The following is a 22248-nucleotide window of genomic DNA, read 5'->3' as shown; positions in this document are numbered from 1 at the left end:
TGGGTTGTATTTGGCCTTGGTTTCCATGCCGCTGGGATCACTACCGTGGTTGGGCTCTGTCAAGCCAAAGCAACCCAGGATTTCTCCACGAGCTGCGAGACAAATAAAAACACGAGGGACAATCTCGAGCCCGTCCTTTTGCCATTTTTTTTAAAAGTCATGTACAAATGCATGTCACTCTCACCAAGCCGGGGCAGGTACTTCTCCTTCTGGGCGTCCGTGCCGTAAGCATTGATCGGGTGCATGACAAGTGAAGACTGGACACTCATGACTGAGCGATACGCGCTGTCCACTCTCTCAACCTCTCTGGCAATCAAGCCGTACGCCACATAACTCGTGCCTGCACAGCCGTACCCTGCAGGGAAAATAAAACTCAGTGTTATGTGCTACAAGTACAAGTTACATTTCCAAACATGTGTCACATGTGAGTGTTTTCAGTAGACGAGCATGACACTGACAGCATTAAATATTTTGGATACTTGCACACTTTACATTTCTGAGAAAAAAATAATACTTTCAATATTAAACAGCACCTAAAGAATACTCTGTAGGACAAAATAATGAAGATGTAGCTTTGTTTCTGTTTACCTTTAATAGTTGGGCCTAAGACGCCCAACTCTCCCATCTCTGAGACAATCTCACGGTGGAAATCTGTAGCACAGTGCATGTTGGGAAAATAGAAACTGACAGTCAAATATTCATCTGAAAATAAACACTTGTTGCACATCTCATCGAACTGTTACAACTCGAGAAGTGAGTAAACCTGAGCTGCATAAAAGACAGACGTTCCTGTTCTTTGAGCTTGACACAACAGACATAATTCCTCTCTATGCTACGATCATGCATGTCAGCTTTGCTTACGTTCATGTCTGTTGGCCATGAGGATGCGGGGCATGAGTTTTTCCTGACAGTAGTCGCGGAAGGAGTCCCGGATCATAATTTCCTCCTCGGTCAGCTGACCCTCCAGATTCAGGGCGTCCCGCCAGTTGAACGCCACCTTGGCTGAGGGTCAAAACAAACACACACATATAAACAGTGGTTATGTCACTGTGTCATGTGACACATGTGAAGGAATCTGGACGGACCAGGTCCGACTTATTGAAAAAACTTTCACTTACATGCCTTCGCCGGCTTTTGGATTTCTTCAACATCTAAAAGAAGAAAAATAAAAGTAATCTAAGACACATTTTAAAAACATATATCTGTTTTCACCTCCTATGAGTTTCTTTTCTTTTCGGGTTAAAAGAAGAAGAGTGGCGAATAATACACTAAAGACTGCCACAGCAAACTTTGACTTACAATTTCTTTGTATAAATTGAAAGAATTAATATAAAATTCGAAATGTACCTTTGGCTGCTGTTGCAGCTGTGCCCTGGGCTCTGGACGCAGTGACAGCAGCACATTTCTGGCTGTTGCAGAGCAGGCGGGTGACAGAACCTCTGAGAGCCATATGTTTACTGAATACTACTAAAGTAGAAAAGCAGAGGAAATATTCATTAAAATTGTATTATTTGAATTATCTTCAAATAGAGTGAAAGCACATTCCAGTTACTGACATTGTTGTGCATCAATGTTGTAGGTTGAGTTACATTACAATTTCCTTAATAATCTATGTACAGTGCTTTATTATCAGGCTCATACGCAAACAGATTGTGTATGAGCATTAATTATTATTAATGCATTATTCTCACTCCATGGAGGACTAAATATAGTGGTTAAAATATGTTCTCAGGAAGAAGTCCAACTGTAGCCAATGTTCCTGAGCACAAACTAGCAGCGTTCAAATACCCTAAATCAACTTGCAACAATAGAAATATTTAGTGTCTTTTTCTATTTGTTTTAAAAAGCTTCGTCCAAACTATAGTACAGTACCTGTTTCCTCGCGATGGGTTTATCTGATGATCCGATGACGGTGAGTAAGCGGTGAGTTATAAAAGTTGCTTAAGTAACATTTCGCCGGTTGCAACGTCACAGCATACGTAATGTTTAACATGGGAGCTGTTTTCCTCCATGACAGAAGAGGCAGCAGACACTGTAGGCAATGCGCAACCTATAGTTGTGCAACGCATGGAAGTTATGAAACCAACGTCGGGCTGCCTTTAGCAGTGGAAACATAATGATACTAAACACACGCAGGAGGGGTCGTCTGTGGGAATGGTTTATGCTGCTTACTGTGCCGTGCACAACAAACTGTTTTAAGGCATAGGAGTTGTGTGAATTAAATCTGAAACGCGTTTCCACACTCAAAATGGCGCATTTGGGGTGCTGTGTGACCGGGATGTGTGGAGGGTGTCGGCCCACGCCCTTCCAGATCATTGGCTGGTAAAATAAGTAGCCATGTACAGAATGTCTGCGGGTCTGTACCCAACTTCTGTAAGACACTGCAGCTGACAACAGGCTAATAAAACAACTACTTTATCAACAATCATCATACATATGATCTTAATGTTGGGACTATCAGCCTAAAAGTTCCCTGGATTTTAAAAGACAGATAACATTTTACAGTGTAACCTGCTATTTTTTGGGGGGGGTGGGGAGTCATAAGAGTGCCATAAAAGAAAATCTGTAAAAGAATAAGAAAATAAATTTCAAGATAAAGAGGAATAAATAAAAGAGTAATAAGTTCATTTTAAAATGTGGAAATATAAAGAGAAAATAATAATAATAAGTATGTCAATACAAATGTAGAAATATTAGGAGAAACCCACACAATGTAATGACACAAAAACAATAATTAGAAGCTTTAACCTTTAGTTTTTGCATTTATTTGTTAATATATAATTATTGCATTTAAATTACTCAAATCAATTATTAACATGAAATCAGTTGACTTTACCAAGAAAGATGTTACCAGGAACCTTGGGCACATGTATTTATTAGTTTGTTATTTAAGAAGGTTAAATGTTCTCATGAGGATTTTCTTAAGAAACCTGATAATGTTTCATACCTTTAAATTATTCATTGTTTTACCGGCACACCTACACATGACACTTTTGTGGCCAGAGCAGCCACCTGTCACAGTTCACCTTCACATGTGATAATCTCTCCTAAATGTTTTCTTTTGGAGGTGTTTTCTTTATTTCTGTAGGAATGTTATGGAGTCTGTTTTTTGTTGTATTTTTGTAGGATACATCACAGATTTGCTGTGGTGTGTCTATAAAAGCTAGTAATCTATCTGCTATGGCCAGTTTCACTTCACATGAAAATGTGTTTCCACATGACAGTAACTGTATGCTTATCTTACACTCATGTGACATGCAAGTAATTAATAGATAAGTATTATCATGAGTTATATAGTCAAATTAATAGGTTTTTAACAGAGTAGCAGAGACAAAGATATACTCATATCCGTAAATAAACATAACAATACCACATTATAAGAACTCCATTAAGTAAAATTCCTGTATTTAAAATGTTATTTATTTTTAAGTATTGGTGATGCAGAATGTCTAGAATGTTATTAACTTGTGATCACATTTAAAAGGGTATTGTTGAGCCAATTGTGACTACTTTATATACTACTGAGCGGTTGAATCTATACAAATGAATCATATTTTATACTTTGATCTTATACTTTGTATGGAAAAACCTTAATTGGCTCTAACTGTAACTAAAGCTGTTAAATATATAGGTTTCAGTGGAGTAGAGATCAATGCATTGCAATGCAAATACTAAAGTAATGTACAAGAAGCTGAGTAAATGTAATTTAGCTTATTTTTCATCACAACAGTGCTCTTTTATTTATTGGATGTAGCCGTAGCCTACTTTCTCTCACACATGCGTATATGAAGTTAAAATAAGAATGTAAAAAATAACGCTCTCTGTTTTGAATCTTAATCATGAAAAGCAACCCTGACATAACGTCTTTCTAAATGTATTATGTCTATTACAAACACACTAGTCTGCGCTCTCCACACATTCCACTGAAGTAGCGGCAAGCCAAATGTTTTTGTCCCGCTCAGACGCACTCTGATTGGCTGTGGCAGCTGTCAGTCTCCAGACTCTGCTCCTTGATTGGCTGTCTCTCCTTTCCGCTAGGCTGGAATGCGCGTGAGCTTCAGTTTGGTTTGGGATGGTCTCTCTCTCTCTCTCTCTCTCTCTCTCTCTGTCGGCTAGTGTTATCGATGTTTTTTTCCTCGACATTTCCATGGTAACTGTCCTGTCTAACGTCTGACCAGCAGCGAGGAGCCGAGCAGTGTGTGAGAATGGAGCCCGATGAAAAAAACCCGGACCCTAAATACGGTAAGAACACGTTTATGTTACTGCTTGCTCACCGGTCTTTGATTTTTCTCTTAACGAGCGAAGAAATGGAAACAATGACTGCAAGGGATGGATGGGTGTGGACCTCATGCAGCTCTGGATTCATCCTCAGCCTCCACCACCCGGCTATGTTCTCCTCTTTAATCTCAGAGTCTTTACTCTTTCATTTGACAATACACAGGGAGTGAAAGCAATAAGTAAGTGGATGGTTTTGTTTTGTTTTGCCCTCTATAAACCAAATATAGCCTCCAACGGAACTAAAACTACACACCTAGTTGTTTATATGGCTAATATGTTACCGATAAGATAGGCTGTTAAAGAAAAATAGGTTGCCATCCATTCAAACATGGCTTGTCTTGATGGACGTATATTAAATTAGCTTCATATGCAGGTTATTTATACTGCAGGAACACACAACATAGGCCAGCTTTATTGTTTTTCCCCCTGGGCTCAAAAAACATTTGATGCCATCTCATCCGCAGATCGCACAGATCCTCGCACACACATACAAACACATGCTTATTGCTTTTGTTCGCATCCATATATTATGGAAATTTCATCCTCTATACCAGCCAAAGACATGACTCATTGCCGATTATTATGTGTCACACATGCGTTTTCTCAACTTAGCAGCCTGGTGCGGTCTTCTTCTTGTGTCTGGGCTGGGTTGTTGTTCATATGAACTGTTGAGTCAGGAAGTTTTCCTAACCAGTGTTATTCTTGCTTTAATACCCCTTGTCAGTGTTGTTACATGGGAGGGGAGCCATAGCTCAAGAGCAAACCGCAGATTTCACACTAATGCTGTCTGATTGTTGAGTTATTCCTTCTTTCACAATGTAAGATGCTCCAAACAGCCCAAACCCAAAATGTTAAGGGCACATCCTCTCCAGTCAATCCATAGAGCTCCCACGGTGGAGCATTTCCTTGTTGCTTTCCTTTCACCACGTCAACTATTTTTCCTCCCCCATGAAGGCTGAAAGGTCAAAAAGCACAGCCCTTTCAAAGCAGAGATAAAGGTTTATACGTTGCAAACACTCAATACACCGGTATTCTTAAACAGCAGTTTTTATCATCAGAGTTTGACCTGTGTGAGCCGCCACTGGTTGCCTGCTACTGTTACTGCTACATTTCCCCTTTAACTAGGCTGATGTATGCATGCAGGCAGGCTGCAGCCTGCACTGCCTGGATTGTGTTCAGCCTTGCCTGCTCAGCAGACACAAGCAAGAGGCTTCCAGTCAATATTAAGCTGGCAAACACTCAGATGCATTGCCACACACTGCATGCATACACAAGTGTTTCACAATGATCGCTTGTCATTTGGACTGTTGGTTTGGGAAAATCTGACAAACTGTTGCTGTTTGATCCAGATTTATGTGAGGAGTAGAGAGATACAGTGATCTGAGACAGTGGTTGTCAGTTGTTAAGCATTTAGCTCTACAAAAAGAGACTTAAATGTGTTTCCTCCTTTCTTTTTAAGAGTATGTAGGCCAAAGACCTCATTAGTAGTTGGCAAATGGGAGTTTTTGAAGCAGCAACAGCTAATAGAGCAATAAAACAGTCACGTAAGGTACAGTAGCTTCTGTGAGTCCTCATCTTTATCTTCAGGCTCTAAATAGAAAGATAAAAAAGTCAGGGATAAGAACAAAGGAGATCAAATGTACTCATAATGTCTCCTTGCATGTACTGTCTACGCACACACACACACACACACACACACACACACACACACACACACACACACACACACACACACACACACACACACACAACCACAGTGGCCACTAACCCATTAGGGTAGCCAGGGAAGGGTTCATCTGATAACCCCTCTGGGCCCATCAGTGAATCACATCAGTGATGACATCATCACTTCCTTTAACACCCACACATGCAATTGGGATTAGAAAAACACATATTGTCCGTATGAGAGCGTATTAATCAACCTTTTGGCCGACACAACTGTTTAACAAATTAAATATTGATGATTTTACTAAAAACTGTTAAAGGGACAGTTCACCTCAGGAATTAAAAAAATATATTTTTACCTGTAGTTATATTTATCAATCTAGATTGTGTTGGTGTGAGTTGCCGATTGTTGGAGATATTAACGAATATAATAGAACTAGATGGCACTCAGCTACTATCTTTCTACTGAACTAAACCCGCGCAGAAGGACGTGTGCATCTACTTATGGACGACAGGCTCTTGCTCGTGCAAGCGCCAGATGTACATATTTATGGTGTCCTCTGAGCTGAGCTGTAACGTTAGCTAGCTCAGGTGAGAAAGCAGTGTCGAGTACGAGCCTCTCGTCCATGAGTAGATGCACGCTTCCTTCTGCGCGGTGATACGGTTGGCGGGTGTAACTGAGTAGAGAGAAAATTGTTCCTGCATGAAACCACTCACAGCAAGGCCTGTTGATTATCTCGAGTCACACAAGCTGAGTGCCATCGATCTTCATTATATTTAAGAGAAGGCAGACATCTCTGCGGCCGATATCTCCAACACTCAGCAAATTAAACCAAAACTATCTACATTGACACATGGCACTTCAGGTAAAATATATATGTTTGATTTGGGGGGGAACTGTTCCTTTAAGATCAGCAAGGTTTGGTTAAGGTTTGGCAGACGTTTAAACTCCGCATGGACCTGAATGCAGACTGAGATTGTCTGGCAGGCCCTGTGGGTTTCCATCCTCAGGTTCCCTGGAGCATATAGTGAACTACCTGAGGCACCCAGGCCACCCAAATGAGAGAATACAACATTTGCAACATCTGCAACATGTAGACCTTGTAGAAAGTGTTTGGTTGCTACATCTACATCTACTGACACCAGAAACCACTATCCCATTCATTTTGCCAATTACATAAACAAGCAAGACTATTTTCGAGAAATTTGGCAAGCATTTACACAACAAATGCGCTGGAATGCTTTTAGCACAATCAGAGATTGTTTTATGGCACAAAGCAGGCAAAGAGACGCCTGTTCCTCCTGCTCTAATGGAGCTGTGTCTCTCACATTAGCAGATGGTTCTGCAAATTAAAGGCCAATGGGAAAACCCTTTAAACCTTTTACATTAAAACTACTGCAGCCAGGTCACTAAACACCTCAGCACTCCCTGTTATGTTATGCAACTTGTATGTGCTGGTGTACATTTACACTTGGTTGGAATTATTATAGTTAACAATAATATGTCAATAATAAAAAATGTAAACTGAATTAAAATATACAATATTTCATGACTTTTAAAACAAATTTATATCACAAACATCTATTTAATAATAATAATAATAATAATAATAATAATAATAATAATAATAATAATAATAATAATAATAATAATAATAATATAGGCCATTGTGCAGTTTTTTCAGAAGTAGCATTTTTGGCTTGTTTTTAAAATAGCAAGAACAGGAGTTTATCTGTAAAATGTCCTCACGCTCAGTACATATCTTGGTCACCATCATTGAATTAAACAACATTTAAGCATGCATGCTAAAATATGACAATTAGCTAATATTCTTTAATAATAGTTTAGCATTTTGGGATTCAGGTTCTGGCGAAAAGTTAGTTAGAAGATTGATACTACCTGCTCTGTATGAACCTACTGCTAGCAGTCCATTAGATGAGCATAAACCGGGAACAGGGGAAAATCCACCTACAAGCACCTGAAGCTCACTTTTTAACTTGGTATATTTTGTTAGTTTAACCAAAATGGTTGTGGAGACTTCTCCTTGCCAAGAAATAGTACGTTTAGGACTGGCTGGTTGGCCAATTGTGTTACCTTTGGACAGGCTAACTGTTTCCCCCTTTTTTCCAGATATAATAAGCGAATATCTGAAAATGTTAAAGTACTTTTACTGTCTAAATGTTGATATGAGCCTTGGGCTCAATACAGGTTAAGGAAACTGGATTTCTTATCACGAACAAGGTTGAGTTTGCATGTGCATATAACAGGCTCGTGTATAGGGTCAATAGTTGTAGGTTGTATTTCATGCTATGGCATGCAGTCAGTGTGTCACATGGCAGTAGAAGTGGGAAGACCAAACCAATCACAGTCATGTGCCAGCGGAGAAGACGTAGGACGCTTTTATCTCTGCCGACAGTTCAGCTCGCTGCCTCACATGTCTCAGACGCACACAATGCATCATAACCGAATCATTGTCTTAACAATGCAAGAAACCATTTCAAGAAATCGTTGTCCATTGTTTGCGAAATTAGTGATGGAACGTTTGAATATGAAAGGAAGCCCTTATAAGGGGATGTGGTCACAGCTGGGAAATACCGCTTAATAGAAACAGGAAGCTGAGTAAACAGAGAAGGCCGTACATCTTACTAGATAAGAGTTACACATAAAGCTGTACAGTAGGGATGTTTTATAGGGCTTTACATGTGCTGCATCGTGAGACTGATATGTTTTGGTCAGAGACTACTGTGAGATGAGCGTGCAGCTGCTCTGCATGCAGTTAACAGATCTTAACAAGGAAACTGAACACAGTTGATCATGTTCACTCAATGGATTGAGTGGAAGCCTTAAATAACTGTTATGATGCCGGGGTGAAAGACTGTTTTGTTTTCAGTCAGATTTGTAAAACATATGCATTTTAGTCTTAAGCCAATTTTGGCAACAGCAGGTTCTCATGCAACAAGTCTCTGCTGCTCCTCTCTCAATTCCCCCATCAAATACTGTTTTGGCTGCAATTCCCCCGATACATCCTGAGCCAAGAGAGGCTCTGCGGAAAGAAAGAGGGAATAGGAGGTGAAGGCAGAGCTTTGAAAACACAGAAAGAAGGAAGTGAAGAGTTTGAGGTTAAAGGACCTCATACAGGAAGACAACATAAAGAAACAACTGCCACACACAGCAGCACACAGAGAAACCTATAAAGCCGTCCATGACAAAGACAGAAGTAACGTCAAGATGGGAAAATACGAAAGACAAGGTACTGTAACAGTCTGGCCCGCCTGGATTTATGAAGAACTAAAGGTTCATTTGCTGAATGTCTTGACGCCATTACTCAAGCTTGTCAGACTGCTGCTGTGACTAATGGCTCATGTTTAGATCACTAATTGAGATGCTTAATGGACTGCTTTAAGTCGCATATTACCTTAAATACAAAGACCAGTGATGCCTTTGTGGTGCCAGTTGCATCTCTGTAATGAGTAGGAAGAGTTGGTGTGTGTGTATCCTGTGTATGTGTGTGGCAGACATACTGTATGTAAGCACTACGCAGTGACAGCAGGTCGCTAGGATCGCCTCTAACTCCAGCTTTGGGTCTTTAACAGAGAATTTAAAGAAGAGTTAAATGCTACTCCATCATGTGAATTGTCAGGAAGTCTGCAGCAGACAGTAATTTGAAAGGATTTGTAATATCTCAGAGTCTGTTTATCGAGGAGCTCATGTTTACACAATTCTTCCCCGTGCTGATTTCCTGTCTAAAACGTTGTTTTTCTGAAAATGAGCGAAGAGCAAGCTCATACTTATTGTTGACTCACAGCGTTAGCTCATGATGACCTCACTGTAGGCAGAGTGGACTCTCCGCTCTCTCTGCCGTGTCTGAGGTGTTTCCATGGCGGCTGGTGATGTCCACAGGGAGCTCACCGTCGCCGGGGGAGCCATTTTGTGGGTTGCTAGGCATGGCAGTTGGGCAGAAGAATCCTTTTGTTCTGGAGATCCTTTCTTTGTCAATACATTTATATATTGTCCTCATGAGGAGCTCTACGTGTGCGCACATACATTCAACTTACTCATGTATTATAACAATTAAAAATTCAAATAAGGTGTAAATTATTGGAAGAAATGCTGTTTGTTAGTGTATGTAATCTAATAAGAACAGCAAAGAGTATCTACAACTATTTATTATTATTTATCATTTTACATGTGCAGTTGTCCAAATGCATGATTCCAAGATTAGTATTATTTATATGACTATTTGTATGTTACGATATTGGAGAGATATTCCTATTAATATTAGATTATTCATTTTAATGTCATTATCAACAACCAAGGGATTGAACTATTGTTGTGTCAGAGGCCACTGTGTTGGGTGAACTACATTTATATAATTGCCAAAAAACACTTTTTACCAGCAGTTGTTGGTTGAGGAGTTTTCATTGAGAACTTACAGTCGACACATGTTTGTGGTCCCTGAGGTGAAACCACGTGTTTTAGCATAACTAGCATTAATGCTAGTTATAGTCGGAGAAATGAACAAGCCCGTTGTCTGTTTTTGTCCACAGGGGAGTCCAGGAAGTTTGACCCAAACTTCAAAGGACCAATTCACAACAGGTGAGACGTCCGTTTCAACCTCTGATCATAATCATCTTCTTTCAGTAACACAAGACACAAATGACACCACTCTGCATCTCTTTCCCCTCTGCTCTCCTCAGGGGCTGCACAGACATCCTCTGCTGCATTCTCTTCATCTTGGCCTTGTTGGGGTACTTTGCTGTCGGGATCGTCGGTAAGGTCCATCCTCATAAGTTTTATTGATTTAAGAGGAACCATGGTTTTATTATTGAGTATATTATTTATTTTTGAATTTTTAAGAACATTAAAGAAACATTTGTGTCCATCTTGCCTTCATCAGTGAGGTGTATAAAGCTGTTGCCAGGCTCCTATAACACAGTTATATTGCCATAGATCATTTAAAAAAGAAAAAACGCAAGCAGAATTGACTTGATCATTTACTTTACAAACATTTGAATAAAATGGAATCTATATATACAACATTTTTCCAAGCGCCTACAAGTGTTACCAATATTCATTTAAGCTTCGGTTTACATATACGATACACATCGTCACACATAATGTGGTTAAGGACTGTTGATAAATGGTGTCATTTTGGCAAAAATATGCTTTTCAAACCAGCCGTTATTTTGTGTTCAGGGGGTTAAAAGATCTGTTGATGTGCAAGAGGCAGTGTGTTCGACTTTACATTTCTGACAGTTATTGTCTTTTTATCTAATGTCTTCTTTTGTTCTGAATGATTCTACTTGTTCTCTGTGCAGCCTGGTCTCAGGGTGACCCCAGGAAAGTGATCTATCCCACCGACAGCAGGGGGCAGTTCTGCGGACAAGCTGGAACACCTCTGGAGTGAGTCGCCTGACAATATGAATATGATGTTTACAGTATAAGTGGCCTTGAAAACCTCTCACATGCAGATTTACTTGTATATTTCAAGTAATGAAAGATATTGCTGTGATCTGATACCCCTCATTTGGGACATTTATTTATGATACTGGCCAAATAATAGTTTTGTTTCACTGTTCTTACAAAACAGGAAGAAGCCTCTTCTGTTCTACTTTAACATCCTGAAATGTGCCAGCCCTCTGGTGCTGCTGGAGTTCCAGTGTCCCACCACACAGGTCAGAAACTTATCTTTTATGTCCTGTCCAACGTTTTCCTCCTTTCTAACAACCACGCTGAATGTCATGAATGTACGTTACTATCTGTGTCCAGTTATGTGTGGAAAGCTGTCCTGACCGGCATATGACGTTGGTGAAAGCCAAGGTAGGCAGCAAAGAGGACCATGAATACTTCAAGCAATACTGTAAGGATGGAGTGGACTTCAGCAAATTGGTAAGTGTTTAAATCATTTCATTATTCACATTTTGTAAAGTGATACAGTGAAAAATGTTTTTAAAGTACTATGACGGGTGTTTTATATTGTTCAGAGTCCTCCTGAGATCCTGAAGGAAGGCTTGTGTCCTGCCATGCTGATGCCCAGTAAAGCCTGTAAGTGAGAAGCTTGTTTTCTTCACCTCCTAAACTCACTTTATCTTTACACTACAAGTCGCTGTGCACGTAGATATTTTGTAACAATTAGAACCATATACATAAACGGATTGTCTCCTCCATCCACAGTCACACGGCGCTGCCTTCCTGCCTTGGGAACGATGAAAGGCGGGGTGGTGGTGGTGGGCAACGAGACCTCTTTTGATGCTGGACAGGGCGCCAATATCAATGCCACGGATGTGCTGGAGGCATCCAAGTGAGTTCTTTTCACTGTATGGCGACACAAATATGTTGGCATTGTAAGAACATGTCTCTTTATGTTGCACAATTTCAGAGCTGTTTGATGAACACGCTGTCACAATCATGTTGTAACTTCACATTATCCCAACCCTAAAAGATACAGATAGATACAGACAATTTCTTATCCCTTTGGGTTGAGGATTGTTGGTTTAGTGTAAAAGGGACATTTAAATATATCACCTTCTACTCTCAGAAACTACATTTGTCTTCATTTCTTTTCATTGAATAATCAAAGAAAACATTTATAGATGAATCAGTAAAAATTAAAATAATCCTTACTTTTAAACCCAAGAGAAACCGCTGTCAGTGGATAAAAGAAGCAGTTCAGGTTTGACACTGTTGACACACATGTTGACTACACATGTTGCTACACATGTTGCTATGCTGTGTCAGCTGACAGATAGCCTATCACATCCCTGCAGTGATTTGATGGGCTACTTGAAGGTCTTTCTGCTATTTACACCGAACGCTGATGTGTGTTTGCTCCAGTTTACGCCTGCTTTGGTTGTGCTCTGTTTGTAAGCACCCTGTAGGTTCTTTATGTCAGTGTTTTCCATCAGCGTTAGTCCCACTGGGGGAGGTTGCAATGTTCCCTAACGCTTGTTTAATGATCAAAATGAGTATCGCAGGTTATGATTTATTCTTGCTGACAGCAGCTGGAGAGAGTAAAGCTACGTTAAAGTTTTCATCTTCATTTTTAATTAGACATGATCAAATTAATAGATTAATAACATAATAATAACAGTATTACTTATTAGCCTATGTAAATAAATGAAACGGTTTCAAATTAAAAGTCTAAATCTAATTTGTCTCATTGCTTTTTACCAGGTAATTCATTTTGTACAGCAGCGTTAGTTTTTGTGTTGATAAGTGTCAGACGAGGGCTAATGTGCGTTAACTCCTGTTATACAGTACACAGCATACTGATACTTGAGTGAATGTTGGCTTCAGTTAGCTAGCTATCTGAACAGACTGGTGTGTTTTAGCTACCAATGTTTTTAGTTAATCTAGCCAGTATTTGTTGATATGTTCAGTTATAGGCTTAATGTTTACTTGTCTGATAACCTTTTGCAAAATGTAGTCAGGTTTGGGCCTCCATATTTTGTAGATGTCTACCATATTTATTTTGGACCATGCTGGTTGGTTTTCATTCATTTCCTTTTTTAACAGGAAATCAAATGTGGTTGTTGAAGCTCGCCAGGTGGCCATGAGAATATTTGAGGACTACACTCAGTCTTGGCACTGGATATTGCTGTAAGTCAACTTTCTCGTGTTTAGCTTTACAGAAACAGAACAGTGTTGTGTCGAACATCAGGAGTAAATCACAACACAAACTTTTTTAATGAACAGTTTTTTCTAGCCACTAAATACATTCAGTCAGCTGATCTGCTGTAGTTGTTAAAACACACACAGAGTTATCATGGCTCTAAAATGTTTTCACTTGGTATATAAAAGCATCTGAGAGTTCAGGAGCACAGGCAAAAATGCAGAAAAGACACTCTCAATATGTTCCAATGTTTGACGTGTCCGCCCTCTGCAGTGGTCTGGTGATCGCCATGCTCGTCAGCTTGATTTTCATCGTCTTGCTGCGATTCTTGGCTGGCATCATGGTCTGGGTCATGATTGTTCTGGTTATTATCGTCATCGGATATGGTAAGTCTCCAGCCTCTGGAGATGATAAAGTTATCTGCTTTTATTAAAATGAAAAACTTCTAAATATTTGAACTCTTTTTTTAGGGATTTTCCACTGTTACATGGAGTTTGCGAGTCTGAAGGGAGAGCCGGGCTCTGACGTCACCATCCGCGACCTGGGCGTGCAGACGGACTTCTCTGTGTACCTGCAGATCAGACAGACCTGGCTGGCCTTCAGTACGCACAAACACACCTTCAGTCTTTAATTCATCTCTGCATTAAGTCTTTATGAATCCTGTTAATATAGTGCATTCACTGTGTTGCAGTGATCATCCTGGCAATTGTGGAGTTCATCATCATCCTGCTACTCATCTTCCTCAGGAAGAGAATCATGATTGCCATCGCACTCATCAAAGAGGCCAGCAGGTCAGTCTGAGTTGTTCCCGTCTGGCTTTGTGCGTCGTTTTCCTGTTCACTCACAAGTTGCACTATCAATATTTTTATAATGATAATGGATTAAATGACTATGAGTAATGTGAAAGGGGTCGATCATAGTGACAAACCCACAGAGAATTATCACCCGACTCTACCTCTACAGAGCGTTTTTGCTTCTTTCAGCTCATTGTTTTAGTTTTTACGGCAAGCGACTTTACTGTTTTGTTCACTCTATCAGCTCTCATCAACCTCATGGCAACTGCAGTAGACAACTGTTTTCAGCACAAAGCTTTGATTGGTCAGCAACCTGCTCATTGTTCTCCATGTCAGCTGGATGTGTACAGGCAACTGTTAGCTAATACCTCCAACATAACTTTATAAGTTGATAATAAGTCAATGTTATTTACAGCTTGTATTTGCTGCCCCAAAAAAGTCAGTTAGCGCTGCTTTCATTTGATTGCATATGTTTTTGTCGCAGTTAGAAGAGACCTTTAGTTCTTACACTTGAACGTGAGAGTGCGATGGTGCGCTTCTTTGTTTGGGAAACTTTCCTCCATGAACTTTTCGTCTCGATTGTTGTTGTTTTTTCAGAGCTGTTGGGCATGTCATGTCATCGCTGTTCTACCCACTGCTCACCTTTGCCCTCCTGTCCGTGGTGATTGCGTACTGGGCCATCACTGCTGTGTATCCTTTCATTTGTCCCGATGATGATCAAAGAAGGTCAAAACATAAATGTGTCACAATCTTTCTTTGCACGCACAAATTTGATTTCCAACTTTACACTGCATAGTTTTTCTTTTTCTTATTTATATTTGATGTATTTTGCATAAAGGAAAGAATACATGTAGAATGAAATGTCAATTTGAATGAGCATCTACGTTAATTTTCCTCGTAATCCATGAGTTAAACATTCAATCCATCACATGTATGACTTCTCAAGGCTGTTTCTTGATTGTAGACTTGATTGACATACTGTAGTCTCCTTGACCGCTCTGATCAGTTTCCTGTCCACCTCTAATGAGCAGGTGTACAAAGTGTTCAACACCACTGAGTGTGAGTACTCACGAGAGACCTGCGACCCCAAGGTACGCTTTAAATGCCACTGTGTCATGAAATTAACTGACTGCCTGCAAGACTCATATTCTGCTTATATTTGACACCTTTTAGGAAGTTTGCTTATGTCGTTATTTACCTGGACAGTTTTCATCGAGTTCGTGAAAACTAGATTCACTAATCCAGCGGTCTTCCGTTTCTTTTCCTCCAGACATTCAACATCTCCAACGCTTCAGCTCAGTGTACTGATGCAGAGTGCCTGTTTGCCTTCTATGGTGGGGAGAGCCTCTACCACAAATACCTGATCCTGTTCCAGTTTTACAACGTCTTCCTCTTCTTCTGGTGCGCCAACTTTGTGACGGCCCTGGGACAGGTCACTCTGTCGGGGGCCTTCGCCTCGTATTACTGGGCCTTCAAGAAGCCTGACGATATTCCCGCCTTCCCCATATTCTCCTCCCTCGGACGGGCTCTCCGGTTAGAGGCTAAATCTGTATTTGTGTGTGCAATCTGTCCACTAATGTGTATTTGAGAATCTCCTATTTATCTCCTAAACTAACTATTAAATCAGAGTTGCTCACGGTTGGTTCTGTCTCCTGCTCCTCTCCAGATACCACACAGGCTCTCTGGCTTTTGGCTCCCTGATCCTGTCTATGGTCCAGGTCATCAGGGTCCTTCTGGAGTACCTGGATCACAAGTTGAAAGGTCAGAAGATTTAACAACTGACTTACTAAATTTCTTGCGTGTCTCTCTCTCTTTCTTTCTCTGTCTCTCTGTCTCTCTCTCTCTCTCTCTCTCTCTCTCTCTCTTTCTCTGTCTCTCTCTCTCTCTGTCTCTCTCTCTCTCTCTCTCTCTCTCTCTCTCTACTCTCTCTCTATCTCTCTCTCTCTCTACTCTCTCTCTTCTGTCGCTCTATGTCTCTCTCGGTCTCTCTCTCTCTCTCTCTCTCTATCTCTCTCTCTCTCTCTCTTGTCTCCCTCTTCTCTCTCTTCTTCTCTGTCTCTATCTGTCTCTCTTCTTATCTCTCTCTCTCTCTCTCTCTCTCTCTCTCTCTCCTCTCTCTCTCTCTCTGTCTCCCTCTCTCTGTCTCTGTCTCTCTCTCTCTCTCTCTCTCTCTCTCTCTCTCTCTCTCTCTCTCTCTCTCTCTCTCTCTCTCTCTCTCTCTCTGTCTCTCTCTCAAGACTGGACCAATCAGATTAAATGAATAAATTAATTGTAACAACTCTCATCCTGCAGGTGCACAGAACAAGTTTGCTAAATTCATGCTGAGCTGCATGAAGTGCTGTTTCTGGTGTCTGGAGAAATGCATCAAGTTCCTTAACAGGAATGCCTACATCATGGTGAGTCATCGTAACCAGATGCGTGACCGATGTTGGATCTTGTCAGGTTTTAAAGTGGTAAATTGTTTTTTTTCTTCAGATTGCCATCTATGGAAAAAGTTTCTGCCCCGCAGCTCGAGATGCCTTTTTCCTTCTCATGAGGAACATCGTCAGGTGGAGTTTCATTACATTAATATCCACAATTTTTAATTCTATAATCATTAAACTACAACATTTATTCTATATTCAAGCTGTTCTTATCCCCGGTTCAATGTGATATACTCTCATACGTATTCTCTCCCGTGCCCATTTCAACACAGGGTGGCTGTTTTAGATAAAGTGACCGACTTCCTGCTGTTTCTTGGGAAGCTCCTCATTGTTGGAATCGTTGGTAGGAGAGCTTTTATTTTTAGACCAAAAGTATCTACACTGGAGAGAAATCTGTCTGGATTTCTGGTTCAAGTCCTCTAATTCACTTTTATTTCTGTACAGGCATCTTCTCTTTCTTCTTCTTCTCTGGAAGGATCAAAGCAATAGAGGAGGCGGCTCCATCTCTGAACTACTACTGGGTGCCAATAATGGTGACAAAAACTCAGCTATATAATACACAAGCACAAATAGCTTCTGCAGGGTTCACCCAGGTCAATTTGAGACATTTTTAAAACCATAAAAACCCAATGTAATACCTTGTGGGAAGGTTTCACGATTATACATTATTTTCATGATAAATTAATTGACCTGTTTTTTTATATCCTATAATCAACTTAGTATTTCTTTAAGCAAAAAGTGTTCTGGTTACAGCTTTTCTAATGTATTAATTGAGAACGTTTTCTGCAGATTAATCGATAATGAAAATAAGTTAGTGCATCCCTAATACTTTGTATTGCTACCTATGGCAAGCAAGAGAAAAAGGTTTAAGACTTTTGTAAATGAAACCCTTTTGAGCTCGCCTGTGGGCTTTGATGCCACAGAAGAGATCTTGATGCTTGTGACTTTCTTCCTCTAGACGTTGGTAGTGGGATCCTACCTCATCGCCCATGGCTTCTTCAGCGTGTACGCCATGTGTGTGGACACACTGTTCCTCTGCTTCTGTGAGTAACTTTACATTCAGCCAGATCTCCTCTCTTCTTCCTATTTTCAAGCACTCATACCACTGCCTCAATCTGAAATGCTGTTTTCTTCTTCCTGCCATGTTTCTGACTCCTCTTCTCTTTGTCTCATTTCTCCCATTAATTTTCCTTTATTTTCACACACCTTTATTTCATGTTTCCATTTCCCCCTAATTTTCCATTAACCCAAACAAAAACCACAAAATACGCATCCCCACACACGCAAAAAGGCGAGGACCTGGAGAGAAATGACGGCTCGTCTGAAAGGCCTTACTTCATGTCGCCCGAGCTGCACGAGATCCTCTCCAAAACCAAGAAGCTGGAGGAAGACCACGATGGTGTCGAGCAGGGGGATACTGCAAACCAAGTGGACGAGGTGAAACTGGAGGAGGAGACCCCTCTTCAGCAGCAACAAGACGGACAGATCCAACTGAAACAGCAGACGGTGCTCAAGCAGGAGAACGAGGAGGAGCAGCCTCTGCAGGCCACGACGGATGCCGAAGAGCCAAAAGAGGAGAAAAGCGAAGAACAGCAAGTCAGTCGGGATGAGGAGGCTGGAGAGAAAGAAGAAGCAGAGGTGAAAGAAAAGGCGGAAAAGCCAGAGTTGAAACAGGAGGAAAAAGACGAGGAGGGGTCACCTCCCGCTGCGGAGGCTGAGAAAGCAGAGAAAGCAGAGACTGATGAAAAAAAAGAAGAATCTTTGGAAAACCCTCCGTCTGCGCCACAGGAGTAGATGTCAACAGTAATGCAAGGGCAAAGAAATAAGGCTTGGTAAAGCTCAAAAAGAAGGAAAGAACTGTATCGACAACTTTATGGGTCTGTTAAATGTACAGCATACAAACAACAAGCTGAAATCTCAGATGTGACGTCCAGCTGGACAGGGTTGTGGTCCACGTGTGAAGGTCAAAGCAGGTCAAAAGCCCAGTTGCATCTCTGTAGCTTGAACAAAATGCTCTTGTGTTGGTTTTAGAACAGTGTTGGTTTTTATATTGTGACGATCTGTAGAACATTGTGCGTGCTGAACCTGTGCCTGATTGCTGTCACTAATATTTGTTGTCTTAATCCTGTTAACGGATGCACTACAGAACCACTACGTACCGGGTTTACAGTCAGAACACACACATCTCAATCGACGGTGAATCTCTTTCACTGTTTACAATAATACCAGCTGACCAGCCAAAATGTTTGACATATTTGATATACTGTATGAATATTGGATCTTTTTTTTTCCTATGGAACTTGTATATATACAGTACTGTACTTATATTATGGATTGTTTTGGCTTCAGTCTTGTAGAGATCCAAGATGGGATCCAATGTATTGTATTGCCACCTACTTGCCTTGGTATTTCAGACTGGCGTAAGTGATGTGTTTGTGTCGCCACGACGCAGCAATCGTGACCTCTATGCCCCCCTAACCCTAACCCCCACCTGAAAGTTGTTTACTGATCCCCCTGCACTGTCCCTATCCTCCCTTTGTCTCTCTCTGTCTAAGTGCTGCATGGTGTTGACATGGCCTTCTGAATGCTCGCAACTAACATCTTAATTCTCTGGATGCTTTTGTACCTTTTTTCTTGTTTGTTGCCTTGTGAAAGATGTAAGTTGAATTCCCAATGAAACTACTGATTGATGACATTCCATATTTATTGGATGTAAATCTTAATTAAAGGTGATTGTATTCAATCGTAGTAGTTCTGTTGTGGGTAAACACGAGTTTGAAGGGGGTTCGGCGTTTGTAAGCAGGTGAGTTTTTATGACCGATTTAGTCTTAAAGGGGCACTCCAACAATTTGACATGTTAAAGTCACTTGGTTACCCCTACCACTACTACTCAGCCTGTAAAACAGTTGCATAGTTTTCCGTGGCTTTGGAGGAGGCTGTCTTAATTCTAAGGAAATAAATGAAAGGAATTCGAAAGGTGTTGGCATTTGCTAAAAAACAGATTGAGATGCATTATGGGAAGTGTAGTATCTTGGGTTTCTGTAACCATGTTAGGGACTAGAATCTTGCTATATCTGCCTCTGCTGCATTGATTTAGATCCATGGTTCCCAAAGTTTTGGATTGTAATCCTAACCCTAAACGAAACAACTACTACTTGGGGCCCCTGATCCCAGGTTATTGGCTTTTCCTGGACACGACTTGTGAACAGTTAAACTAAAGAGCATTTCCCCCTTCTTTAGATACTTAATGAGGTAGTGTCCAGAATATTACATTTCAAAAAGGAAAAACAGTAAGAGAAATCCCGACCCCTCACATTATTATTGGGTCTAGACCCCTAACCACTCAATTAGAGAATTTTATTTTATTTTAGTTAAAGAGCAACTTACACCACTTGAATATGTTTTTACTGACTTCTAGTGGTTTATCCTCTCACCTTACTTCAGTGATACTGTATACAGGTCCTGGATCCTGTGACAACACAGTAGTGTGTGTAGTTAAAGATACAACAGAACAACCGTCTGATGGACTTCAACATTTCAGTCAGAGAGGCAAGCAAAACACTGCTTTACAGCCTAGTGTTAAATAACTCCTTTAACTGTGCGTACTTTATGGAAGCGCAATATTACATTTCTGGAGTACTCCTTTAATTCCTAATTAGCTGAAAGGCAAAGCAGATTATAGATAAACAATGCATGAAACAGTTAAATGGCACTTCAGCATGTTGTTGGGAAAATGTTGTTCCTCAACTGCTTCTGTCTATGTCACAGTGGAGGATCTGGAGCGCAACGATGGATCAGCAGAGAGGCCGTACTTCATGTCCCAGAACCTGCTCAGCCTCCTAAAGAAGTCCAATGAAGAGGCCAAATCTGTAGATTAGGTCAAGTGTTGTGTGTGTTGTGTGTGTGTGTGTGTGTGTGTGTGTGTGTGTGTGTGTGTGTGTGTGTGTGTGTGTGTGTGTGTGTGTGTGTGTGTGTGTGTGTGTGGTTTAAGTGGAAATCAGAACAAAAGGAGGCGTGCCATTCCCTGTGCTACATTAGGCATGTACAGTATGTTTGTGTGTTGCTGCCAAATGAGATTCATTTATGTTGTCTGTATGACATTATTTTCTATTTTGTTACAAAGCCTTAAGTCCATTGGCTACCTGTATTTGCCCAACAAGGGGAATTTCATATCAGAAGGAATAAGGGACTTGACTTACAGAAGATAACTAGTTGTTTAGTCTGCCTTAAAGGTCCAGTGTGTAGGATTTAGGGGATTTATTGGCAGAAATGGAATATAGTATTCATACCAAATTTTGTATTTGTGTATAATCACCTTAAACTAAGAATCATTGTGTTATTGTTAGCTTAGAATGAGCCTGTTGTGTCTACCTAGGGAGCAGATCCTCTTCACAGAGTCTGGTATGTTTCTACAGTAGCTCAGAACGGAAAAACCAAACTCAGGCTCTAGAGAGGGCCTTTCACATTTTTTTCACGTTACCATCATAGTTCTTTGACACAGTTGTAAAGGGAGGGGTAAGCGGAGGGTTATCCAGTTGGTTGCAATCTGCAACCTCACTGCTAGATGCCACTAAATCCTACACACCTTTAAAAACTAATGTTTTCCTTTTTCATTGTATATATTGGTCTTTTTTTGTCATGTGTGTGTATTCTGTCTTGCAGTTTATGTGGAAGCTTTGAAGGATCCTGTGTCTTTCAAAGAGATCTCCAGTTTATGGCAGATGTGGCCTGTTGATACATGAGTAAAGCTGTGCTTTATCAGTTTAACTCAGCATATTGTGTTATATACTGTATAAATTAGCTCACCAAACCAAAGTTGCTTAAATGCAGGCGATTAGAAGCTTGATATGATACCCAAAGCCCTAAGAGATTACAAATGACCTAAGTGATTCAACATGGACTTGCAGTCTTAATTTTTTTAATAACCTGTGTTGTCTGTTCATATAAAACATATTCATGATAAATGTGCAACATTTTGAGTTTGTAAAAGTACACATTACGTGTAATTTTGTTGTAAACTAATAAAAGTTTGGATTGCCATGTCAGTGTTCAAAGGACAAATAAGGCCACTGCTTCTTGGGTTTATTTCGACAAAATAACCTGGATTATTGTTTGATTTTTTCAGTGAATTTTTGACAAATAGGAAATTGGAAATATGAGAGCATTCTATATTTTTGATCAACTCATTAAAATAATGTATAATTTATATATTTTTGTATTCAGTTTATTTTACAGGGACAGTTCATATCAATAAACATTACTGTAAATATGCTAGAATTATCCAGGAGGTTAGTTTTCACCTGTAGTCCCTGGTCCTGGTGTGAAGTAGAATATCAAGAAATAGGTGTAAACAATAATCATAATGTAAGGCATTTTGCATTAAATAATATTTATAAAAGAAAAACTGCATGTAATTGTGAAATACAAAATATGTATTAACAACCAAGAATCGTCATGTGTTCCTAAGATAGTGCT

The 22248-nt window shown here is 40.3% G+C and overlaps 2 protein-coding genes across 7 annotated transcripts in view; one reads left to right on the top strand and one right to left on the bottom strand.

The window, feature by feature from the left end:
• The window catches only part of gcdha (glutaryl-CoA dehydrogenase a), an 8878-nt gene extending 6625 nt beyond the window's left edge, over window positions 1-2253 (bottom strand). The window contains exons 1-7 of one of the 2 annotated variants that reach the window (XM_029443068.1): window positions 1873-2253; window positions 1348-1464; window positions 1119-1151; window positions 862-1002; window positions 589-651; window positions 185-355; window positions 1-92 (exon numbers count right to left, since the gene is read on the bottom strand). The exon at window positions 1-92 is cut by the window's left edge and continues 38 nt beyond it. In XM_029443068.1, the coding sequence (XP_029298928.1) occupies window positions 1-92; window positions 185-355; window positions 589-651; window positions 862-1002; window positions 1119-1151; window positions 1348-1450 (603 nt within the window). In that variant the 5' untranslated portion in view covers window positions 1451-1464; window positions 1873-2253. Of the gene's footprint in view, window positions 93-184; window positions 356-588; window positions 652-861; window positions 1003-1118; window positions 1152-1347; window positions 1468-1872 lie in introns of both variants that reach the window. The other variant, XM_029443058.1, reaches the window with a different exon arrangement.
• A 1858-nt stretch (window positions 2254-4111) lies between these two features.
• On the top strand, window positions 4112-21838 carry slc44a2 (solute carrier family 44 member 2 (CTL2 blood group)). 5 transcript variants are annotated; one of them, XM_029435652.1, is made up of 23 exons: window positions 4112-4242; window positions 10492-10540; window positions 10642-10715; window positions 11263-11347; window positions 11535-11619; window positions 11714-11833; window positions 11929-11989; window positions 12119-12245; window positions 13460-13543; window positions 13830-13942; window positions 14027-14158; window positions 14248-14347; window positions 14948-15040; window positions 15357-15441; window positions 15621-15883; window positions 16017-16111; window positions 16643-16746; window positions 16826-16899; window positions 17046-17116; window positions 17218-17306; window positions 17732-17816; window positions 20542-20660; window positions 20704-21838. In XM_029435652.1, exons 1-22 carry the CDS (start codon window positions 4206-4208, stop codon window positions 20649-20651), a joined length of 2136 nt encoding a protein of 711 aa, XP_029291512.1. In that variant the 5' UTR covers window positions 4112-4205; the 3' UTR covers window positions 20652-20660; window positions 20704-21838. The 5 variants fall into 5 exon arrangements, with proteins under 5 accessions (XP_029291512.1, XP_029291503.1, XP_029291493.1 ...); XM_029435643.1 differs by having other exon boundaries at window positions 20692-21838; XM_029435633.1 differs by having other exon boundaries at window positions 20542-21838.
• Window positions 21839-22248: the final 410 nt, after the last annotated feature.

Source organism: Cottoperca gobio, chromosome 1, assembly GCF_900634415.1.
Source record: "Cottoperca gobio chromosome 1, fCotGob3.1, whole genome shotgun sequence".
In the NCBI taxonomy this organism is placed as follows: Eukaryota; Metazoa; Chordata; class Actinopteri; order Perciformes; family Bovichtidae; genus Cottoperca; species Cottoperca gobio.
Note: the sequence above shows the minus strand (reverse complement) of the source record. Positions and strands in the feature narration are given on the sequence as shown.